The sequence below is a fragment of the Rhinopithecus roxellana genome, chromosome 11 (genome assembly GCF_007565055.1).
Source record: "Rhinopithecus roxellana isolate Shanxi Qingling chromosome 11, ASM756505v1, whole genome shotgun sequence".
Taxonomy (NCBI): domain Eukaryota; kingdom Metazoa; phylum Chordata; class Mammalia; order Primates; family Cercopithecidae; genus Rhinopithecus; species Rhinopithecus roxellana.
The window spans coordinates 114,828,797-114,839,267 of NC_044559.1; the positions used below are offsets into that span (position 1 = coordinate 114,828,797).

The window sequence follows — 10,471 nt, forward strand, 5'->3', positions numbered from 1 at the left end:
GATGTTTCCTTTCTAATCAACCAACCAATAAGTCTTATTTAGGAGCACAGAGGCAATGTGGGGAATTAAAACCTTTTTTATTTTTTTGAGACAGGGTTTTGTTCTGTTTTCCAGGCTGCAGTATAGTGGCTATAGCTCACTGCAGCCTCGAATTCTTGGGCTCAAGCGATCCTCCTACCTCAGCCTCCCAAGTAACTGGGACCAAAGGCACATGCCACCATACTGGGCTCATTTTTTATTTTTTAATTTTTTTGTAGAGATGAGGTCCAGCCATGTTGCCCATGCTGGTCTTAACCTCCTGGCCTCAAGTAATCCACCTCGGCTCTCAAAGTGTTGGGATTACAGGCATCAGCCACCGGGCTCAGAAAAATTTTACTTTCATTAGGAAATGTTAAACAACATTGTCACTCTCATGCTGTCCAGATTAACATCCGTCTTTCAAAATCAGTGGTTGTCAGGCACACAATCCAACTACAACACATTATACCCCACTTGCAAGTATACAATCAGAGTACATAGGATTTACTTAGGAAGGGCATATACTCTAATGCCAGAAAGCAAAAGCAAAATTACTACCTCTTTGTGAAAATTAATAAATGCTAGGGGGAGGTTACAAAAGGAAATCTTGTAAATAGACAAACATCTGCTAACATTGAGTTTTCAAAAGCAGAAAGTTTTTAAAGATACTGAATAGCTCGGATATCTTATCTTGACAAACTCTATTTTATTTTATTTCTATTATTTTTTGAATGGAGTCTTGCTCCATTGTCTAGGCTGGAGTACAGTGGCATGATTTTGGCTCACTGAAACCTCCACCTCGCGGGTTCAAGCAGTTCTCCTGTCTCAGCCTCCCAAGTGCACATTGCGCCACTGCACTCCAGTCTGGGCAACAAGAGCGACACTCTGTCTCAAAAAAAAAAAAAAAACAAACCCCAAAAACCAAAAAAAGTCCATGTCATTCTAGCGTATGCCACATGGGTCCAGCCTTCCAAGAAGCAGAATCTGAGGGTTTTCCACTCCAAGCATTAGTGGGTATTAGGGTTTGTTTTTACAGCACTGATCATTTTACTTCCTTTTTAAACCTGAAGGGTTGCAAAGCTACATTTAGGTCATCACAAGCAGTAATCGAGGAGCAGACACCACAGCCAACAAATTTTTGCATTTTCAGTAAAGATGGGGGTTTCACCATGTTGGCCAGGCTGGTCTCGAACTCCTGACCTCATGTGATCCACCTGCCTCAGCCTGTCAATGTGCTGGGATTACAGATGTGAGACACTGCACCCAGTTGACTAAGCCTATTTTAATCAATATTTCCATAAATTGTTATTTCTACAACTTAAAAAACCTAATATAATCTTAGCACAAACAACTATTCCTTATTGCAAACCTAGTCCTACTTTGTATTTTCAATATTCAGCTTTCTTGCTCATTTATTATGTAATCTGTAAGCAATAAATTAATGGATGTATATAATATAAATATGAACTTAAACATAATACAAATTAGGAACAAGCAGAAACCAAATTTAACTCATTATTATTTCTGAGAGAGGGCATTATTCTGTTGCCCAGGCTGGAGTGCAAGGGCATGACCATGGCTCACTGAGGCCTCGGCCTCCCAGGCTCAAGCGATTCTCCCACCTCAGCCTCCCGAGTTGCTGGGACTATATGCACACACTACCATGTCTGGTTGTTATTTTTATTTTTTATAGAGATGGGGTCTCTCTATGTTGCCCAGGCTGGTCTTGAATGCCTGGTCTCATGCAATCCTCCTGCCTTGGCGTCCCAGTGTTAGGATTCAGGCGTAAACCACTGTGCCTGGGCAAGTTTATATTATTTTTTTAATGCACATATTTACTGAAATAACCAATGAGCTGAACATTGGCTCACAACTCATGATTTAAAAGCTATGTAAAGCAAACCACAGCATTCAAAGTCTTGGCTGACAACTGCCCACATTTAAAATGAAATACTCAATAGCATGTGAACTTGAATCTACAAAGAAAACGAAGTATTTGGAGGGGAAGAATCTAATCCCACCTAACTTCTAAAGACTTTCCTGAGGACTTGCAGGAAATCTGCATTTTTTATGCCTTCTTTTCTCCAATGTGAAAAACAAATGAATTAAAATCACAGGTAATATTTATCTGTGCTGCTAATATTTAAACACAGCAAACTTTCAGTGATAGTTAAATTATTTTTGCTTAGTGATTGGGTAAAATGTTCAATTAGGAGGAAAGAACACAAAAGGTATGTTTAATTTCTAACCTCTAATCTCTTAATGTTTGTAGGTCTCTGGTATTTGTTGTTGAGTAACAAATACAAGTCGTCTTTGGGTGTAGGACGCACTAGCCTAAAAGTAAAAGAGTTGGCTTGACTAGCCAGTGATACTTGACGGTTAAATTTTCTTTCTGGCCTTGAAAAACCCAATATATAAAAGAATGGCCAGTTTCCAGTTTCTGTTGCGATGCATGTGTGGGGGCGGGTGCAGACTGGGGGAAAGTGTTTGGTGAAGGAGGAATTTGGTGGGTAAGAGGAACGAAAAAAAATTTTTAAATCCCCAAACCACATCTTATATATGTACGAGATAATCTAGTTTCCAATAAATCATCACATGGTTTCTCTCATTTGATCTTAATAGTAATGTCGTGACACAGGTTACAGCAGGTAATACCTGTGGTTGTTGTAAAGGAAAGGGTGACCTAAGAAGGTTAAACATGCCCTACAAATGGCAGAGCTGAGATGCAAACCGGTCTGGTCTTGTGACCCACTGCCTTGAATGCAGAGTACCGTGACCAGCCTGGCCCCTTTCCCACAGCCTAACCTGTTCTGCAACCCAACACCAAATGTTCTCTCCAACTGACCTGTCTTTAAAATGAAAACTCCTTCTAGTATAAAGACCCACTGGGGCTGGGCGCAGTGGCTCACGCCTGTAATCTCAGCACTCTGCAAGGCCGAGGCAGGAGGAACACTTGAGGTCAGGAGTTTGAGACCAGACTGGCCAACATGGTGAAACCCCATCTCTACTACAAATACTAAAAAATGAGCCAGGCGTGGTGGCGCGTGCCTGTAGTCCCAGCTACTCGGGGGGCTGAGGCAGGATAACTGTTTGAACCTGGGAAGCAGAGGATGCAGTGAGTGACAGAGTGAGACTCTGTCTGAAAAAAAAAAAAAAAAGACCCATTGGGTTTAAGCCTGAAGCCTCCAGAGGGTCTCCTCCTTCCCTTTCCATCTCTCTGTAGCTGGAAAGCAGCTCTGTGGCAGGATGGACCCCAAGCAGGTGGTTCTTGGAGCAAGACTGGGAAGACAAAGCCCTCCAGGAGGGGCTGAGTCCAGGCCAGTAAGAGATACAGGGAACCTAGGACTGCTGGAATGATGGGCTGCTGGGGCGTACCTCTGTTCCGAGCCTTATCCCTGCTCTTAATGCAGTTACAGCCTGACAGGCCCACCCACAGGCTGCTGCTCCCATGCCTCAAACAATACACATTTACAGTTGTTGCCTTTAAAAAGAAAAAACAGGCCACTTATTTTACACTCAGGGTCTAAGCATTTCTGTTTGCAGAGACTGGGCAGGATTCTGTATCTTTACAAGCACATGCTTTCTGCAGCATGGGTATATTCTCGAAGTATTTGTTGCAAGATTGTCTATTTTTGCATTTGACATTTCAATGAATTAGAGGGGAGGAAGAAGATAGGAGAAAAAAAATTAAGCCTATATTCCCTTGTAGTTATTTTTGACCCACTTGCTGCAAAGGTAGGGAATGGCATTGGAAGGCTCTACTCTGCAGGAAGTAACGTTTGCCTTCCCTGGGTAAATGCTTTTGTTTCCTTCAAACAGATCGGATCGCTCTCCCGGCATTAAAAATGAGAAATAAATTTAGCTTTATCTCCATATATCCTGGGATTTCCCCCTAAACAAGCTCTACAGCATTCTTCTGAGTGGCTTAGTAGGAAATGCAGTCCCTGGTTTCTTCCTGACCCACAGTCCCCTAGTAAGCCGCCCCACCCCACCTGGGAGGCATAGAGTGGGAGGTGGTTGCTCTCAAGATAAAGAAGGCGGCATCATGTTTTCCCCCTGGAAGAACAGAAGCCTCCAAGGCCCGGGAGAGAAAGGAAAATTCTCCTCTGCCTAGCCTTTTCTATGCATGTGACAGGGTATTTTCTCTCATTCACAGTCAGTATGGCTTTGCCAACAGCTCTAAGAAAAATGATGCTTAGACGGTGCTAGTCCAAGGTGTCCGTGAAACTGAAGGCCTCATCCTACATGTGAATGTTGCTCACGTATATTATGTGATTATTTACTGTTACAGTGAGGTATGTGAGATTAGCCCCATTTTTAAAGACAAGGAAACCGGCTCGGAGAAGGTGAGTGACCTGCCCATGGCACCCAGCTGGCACCCAGCAGAGCTGAGATTCAAGCGTGCATCTTCTAAAGCTTGTGCACTTCCTGTTATACCATGGCTGCCTCCCATTCACGTTCCAGGCACCGCCTTTTGAATCTGACCAGATCGGGTCATCGAAAGAGAGGATCAAAAGCCCCCTGCCTATAAAAGTTAGTTTGAAAGAAGAATAGGAAAGAAAACATGCTTCAAGTTCTAAACAAAGCAGCAAGGTTGGAAATGGAGGGGATGCTGCCCCCTCCAACTGTCATTCTGAGTCTAAAGCCCTGTTGCTCGCTCGCCGCTGAACTCCAAAACGAGTCTGCTGCTCTGGTGGGCAGCTTTCCAATATTTTTTAAGCCTCTGAACCCTTTAAAGATAAAATGTTATGCTGACACTAAGTAAAAGTAGAGCTTGCTCTGGTTAGAGCCAGTGGGGCAACATTGGGGGTATGCACAAGCCTCGGAGGGCTCCACATTCTCAGGGACCTCTCCCGTCCTCCATACCCCCAGGGCTGTGCAGCTCAGACTGTGGTTCACAGAGGTGTCTGGCTGCAAACTGAACTGTTCGTTACTCTTTTTAAAACTTTGGCACCGGAATGTAAATCAACTACTGAGTTCAGCAATTTTTTTTTTTTTTTTTTTTGAGACGATATTTTGCTCTTGTTGCCCAGGCTGGAGTGCAGTGGTGCAATCTTGACTCACTGCAAACTCCACCTCCCAGGTTTAAGCGATTCTCCCGCCTCAGCCTCCCAAGTAGCTGGGATTACAGGTGCCCACCACCACACCTGGTTTTTTATTTTTAGTAGAGATGGGGGTTTCACCATGTTGGCCAGGCTGGTCTCGAACTCCTGACCTCAGGTGATCCACCCACCTCGGCCTCTTCAAGTTCCAAACAAAGCAGCAAGGGTATGCTCACTTGGACTGCCACTCTGAGTCTAAAGCTCTGTTGCTCACTCACTGCTGAACTCCAAACGAGCCTGCTGCTCTGGTGGGGAGCTTTCCAATATTTTTTAAGCCTCTGAACCCTTTAAAGATAAAATGCTATGCTGACACTAAGTAAAAGTAGAGCTTGCTCTACTTCCAAAGTGCTGGGATTACAGGGTTGAGCCACTGTGCCTGGTCTTGCACTTTTTTATACTCTACTTTTGAGCGAGATGTTCTTGATGAAGCAAGCAGAGCCCTGATTTCCATTCTGGCCTGGGCTCTGCATCTCCCTGTGTGCCAGGAACAAAGCACTGGCCCAGAAACCAGCTCCAGAGACATGTAGAGTCCCATGGCACCGGATGGGAGCACGATTCCACCTCCGTGGAAACACACCGGGAATTCCCACTCTGACCCGCAGGAATACCCCTCCATGCTGCTTTGCAGCAGTAAACCTCCTTTCCCAGGGCCCAGCAGCCTCAGGAGGAAAAACTCCAGCACTGGTGGCTGAAATGCTTTCAGAGTTTGCCACTCACTTCCCAGCCCTGGGCAGCCAGCCCATTCCATGCCTGTATGGCTCTGGATATTAGAAAATCCTTTCTTTCCTTGACCTAAAATTTTCCCTCTTGGAACTTCTCTGTCCTCGTTGTCTTAACTCTGGTACCAAGGGTCCAAGATTAACACTTAATCTTCCTCCTAAAGAACCAGCCTAGAAAGAACCTGAAGATGAAAACATATAAACCATGGACTGCCTTTAAATCAATTAGAGACACTGTAACAAGCCAACTTTCTTACAATTAAGCAATTGACCACTTTTAAAATGCAGGAGAGATCAGAGCACTGGTAGGTTTCTAACTTGTGAGTTTTTGCAGATTCCCAAGTCTTTCATAAGAAATCACATCCAAATGCCGAAGAAAATGGAGGGGCATACATAAACATCCCGAGGGTGAAGGAAAACAGCTCCCCACGGTGAATAATGCCATTCACCGTTCACGTTGTCATCCTTAATTTGGAAGAAATAAAATATGTTTATGGAAACTGCTTTAAGATTTGCAAGAGAGTGTGATCAGAGAAAAGCAAGCCTCCACCTTCCCTAGGCGAAGGTTGATCTGTTTCCTGCCAGGACAGAAGAGAACTTCGTGGGAATCCACATGCTCCGTACAAGGCGGAATCACTCCCCACTTCCTCGGTCTGCACAGTGCAAGGCAACGACGGGATCTGGCCTCTCCTCCTGTTATCTTTCCTGAAGCCTTTTCTGTGTTGCTGGCAGATATTTCCTGTTGACACTGTGCCTCCCCAGTCAGTTTCCACTGCCAGAACCCCATAATGTGAAGTGTGGCACGCCAAGCGTCTGGTCATGCAGTATCTGGTAGGATAAGCCGTCACCCTACAACTGGAAAAGGATTTCAAAATAGGAGGCCACGTCGTGTGTTATTATAACAAAGGGCTGAATGCACGTCACCATCGCCGCTGAGATCTTAACATTCCTAGCAAAAAACGAAATCTCCATGTGGCATGTTTTAGAGCTCTTATTAAACAATCGGACTGACCAAATATCCAATTCTCAAACACAGTAGACCCTAGGCACTTGCAGATCTTAACTTTGGCGGTTTTAACTATTTCTATGTCTTTTTGAGGCTGGCCATACAGGGAAGACTGTCATTTGCCTGGGGTGTGAATTAAGCCCTTTGTATAAGGAACACGGATTACTGAGTCCATCTGGCCAAGCTGTCCAATACCCCTGGCCTGACCTAAAATTGGGACCGAGGTGTTCTCGATGAAGCAAGCTGACTCCTGATTTCCATTCTGGCCTGGGCTCTGCATTTCCTTGTGTGACAGGAACAAATAATGGGATGCTGCAGTTTTCTGCATCCCATTGTTTCGGGGGAAAGAGTTCCAGGACTCCAGCACTCTTCTTGTTTGCTGGGGCAGATCAAGGCATTTCATCCCAACTCCAAAGATGCCAACCCCGAAATGGCACACATTCCTGGCATGCCCAGGTGGGGGGGTCAGGGAGCATCCGCTGCCACATTCCTGTCACTTTGCATGAGCCCAGGAGCAACTCCCAAGCCAGCACCCCTGCCACCCCAGCCTGGCCTGCGGCTGCAGAGAGGGGGCTGGTCGGTGCTGTCTGGGCGCCCTGTCTCTCCGGTTCCTCCAGGATGGGTGACTGAGTTTTAGCTGGGCCTTGCCTTTCCTCACATCAGAATGGTACAATCTCAGACTCCAGTTCGGAATTTGGGAAAAGGTCACCCTCAGGCCTTTTTCTTATTTTTTAAAACCAACCTCATTGAGGTATAATTTAGACATACTAAAGTCCATCCATTTTAATGAAGTATACAGTTTAATGAAGTTGGACACACATATACACCTGTGTAATCCCTACCACAATGAAGACAGACATTTCCGCCTGTCCTTGGATCCATCTAACATGGAAAGGCAGAGTGGTTCCACTCTGGAGCCAAGCTGTTCTGTCATGTCCTGGCTGTGATGGGCGCAAGTTATCTCCTCTTCCTTTGTTTTGGTTTCTCCCATCTGCAAAACGGGTTGAGTATTAATATCGAGAACACTGTACTTTGAATGTTAGTTGTGCGGTTTGATATGTGTGGAACATTCACATCTGTGCAGGCCCGTGGCTAGCCTTTCACAGTGTGGGCTGTTGTTCTCATCATCGTTATTATGAGAAATGGCTGAGCTTCCTTCTCAATGACAATTTCTCTGCTGTAGAGGGTGCTTGTGACAGCAGCCTGGAGAATCACCTTTCAATACCACATTAAACCCTTCTTCTAACAGACTTAGCACTTGCATCTGGGCAAATACTTACTCAAAAAGGTCTCAGCAAATTTCTTCAACCCAAAGAATTTACTATATTCTCACTAATCAAGATCACAGAAACCTTGATCATGCTAGCAAGCCATCGCCTTACCTCCCTGGGACTCAGCTGGTGTCCCCCCAACTCCCTAGTCCCAAGCTCAGACCTTAAGAAGCTCTAATGTCCTCTTTATTGGAGACAAGGAGGGGCTGGAGAGGTGTGTGATTTTTACCTCTTTCCCCTTGCCCTTGTCCCCTGACTATCAATATAAGGTAGAAAATACAGAAAAAATAAAAAGAAACAGAAAGAAAAATGTAATCCCAAATACACAACCCTAGCTCCCAGAAGCCACTAAACCTAACATCTTAGTATATTTCCCCCAGGTATGTTTTTGTGCAAATTTTTCTTTACCTAGCAGGGAGGTTATGTTACATATATATTTTTACAGTTTTAACTTCACTTTAGCATGTAATTATTTTCCCTGGTCACTAAACCTCACGTTACAGATAACTTACCCTTTCATCTTACAGATAGGTCATATAATTATTCCCTATTTTGAACTCACAAGTTGTTTCCAGGTTTTCATTACTCTTAAGTTTACAACAAGGACCCTTGTGCACGATGGTTTATCTTATTTGAACGACTGGGATTTCTGGGTTTGCTGAGCAGTTATATTTTCTGTTTAGAGTGTCAGACTGCCTCTGGAATGCTTGAGATGCACCAGGGGTGGTGCCCTAGGAGGGCAGCGCGTGGCCTTCATCTCTCACCGGGCCATTCACGCTGCGTGTTTGTTCTGTGGCATCCCGCATAGTAAAGTCAACAACTGTCAGGTGACAGGCTTTGTGGGACCCTGCTCGTAGGAGAGCAATCCTGGGGTGAGTCCATGTGTCTGGCTACCCTGGTTCTAAGAAACCATTCCAGTCTGCAGGCTCCAGACCTTCCAAGATGCTGACATAGTGAGGATAGAATGCACAGGACACCTCCATCCAATAACTTTTGTGCTTGCCTTTCAATAAGCAGGAAAGCCCAGGTGGAATCCCAGAAATCCCAGTTTCTGATCTCAAAGGTGAGATGCCAGGTTCTTACCTGACTGGCAGAAATCCAAACGTTGGATAATATACCGTGTTGGCATAACTGTGGCAAAACGGGCATTCGACGTTCACTCCCGGTAGGAATACAAGTGTGAATGGCCCCTCTGCGGGGAAATCTGGCAACAACCATCACCAAAGTCACCAACGCACATGTGCTTTGACAAGCAGTTTTACTTTAAAAGATGTATTCCACAGACAGACTTATGCATCCTCCAGCACAATGTAAAAAGAGAAGACAGTTCTCCTCATCTGCAGCCCCACAGTGGGTCCGGGTGATGCAAGGACTGAAGAGTTGACCAGCGCTGGAGCTGCCCCGCTCTGTCTAGTAGGAGAGCTTCCCAGATAGAGCTCCTCTGGGAGAAGAAAAAAAAAATGACAAGGTGGCAACAGTTGTGCAGGAAAAAAATATAGGCCTTTCCCAGTCACGGAAACAGGATGCAGGGAGGGGCCGTCAGACAAAGAAAAGAGATGCAGAAAGGCGTATGTTGGAAGCAAGATGTGCAGACACTGAGGAAAGGCAGGGCCAGGAAGTCATGACCGGAGAGAGGCAGGGGTCGCATTCAGCTTTAGAGACTTGAATGCCACAGATAAGGGCTGGTTTTATCCTACAGGCCTGGGGTCACTAACATGAAGCATAAAACTACTTATAAACATTGCTATCTAAAAATGAGGTCTGGTTGTGCTGTTTTTTTTTTATTTTATTTTATTTCATTTTATTTTATTTTATTTATTTTATTTTATTTTATTCAAGATGGAGACTTGCTCTGTCACCCAGACTGGAGTGCAGTGGCATGATCTTGGCTCCTGTGACCTCCACCTACCAGGTTCAAGCGATTTTCCTGCCTCATCCTCCCTACTAGCTGGGATTACAGGCATGCACCACCATACCCAGCTAATTTTTGTATTTTTAGTAGAGACGGGGTTTCACCATATTGTCCAGGCTGGTCTCAAACTTCTGACCTTGTGATCCATCCGCCTCAGCCTCCCAAAATGCTGGGATTACAGGCATGAGCTACTGTACCCAGCCTGCACTGATATTTTATACAGACACATCTGGCATCATGTAATTCATAAATATATACCCACTAGGGTCCATGCTCAATTTTATTTATTATTTATTCATGCATTCATTTATTTTTTGAGACAGGGTCCTGCTCTGTTGCCCAGGCTGGAGTGCAGTGGCACGATCATGGCTTACTGCAGCCTCCATCTCCTGGGCTCAACCAATTCTCCTGCCTCAGCCTCCTGAGTAGCTGGGACTACAAGC

At 45.0% G+C, this 10,471-nt stretch overlaps 1 protein-coding gene across 2 annotated transcripts in view; it reads right to left on the reverse strand.

The window, feature by feature from the left end:
- Window positions 1-9,270, reverse strand: part of FAM171A1 (family with sequence similarity 171 member A1) — a 90,338-nt gene extending 81,068 nt beyond the window's left edge. For both annotated transcript variants that reach the window (XM_010365604.2, XM_030941280.1), the window contains exon 1: window positions 9,200-9,270. In XM_010365604.2, coding sequence (XP_010363906.2) covers window positions 9,200-9,245 — 46 coding nt within the window. In that variant the 5' untranslated portion in view covers window positions 9,246-9,270. The remainder of the gene's footprint in view (window positions 1-9,199) is intronic.
- Between the last annotated feature and the right edge of the window lie 1,201 nt (window positions 9,271-10,471).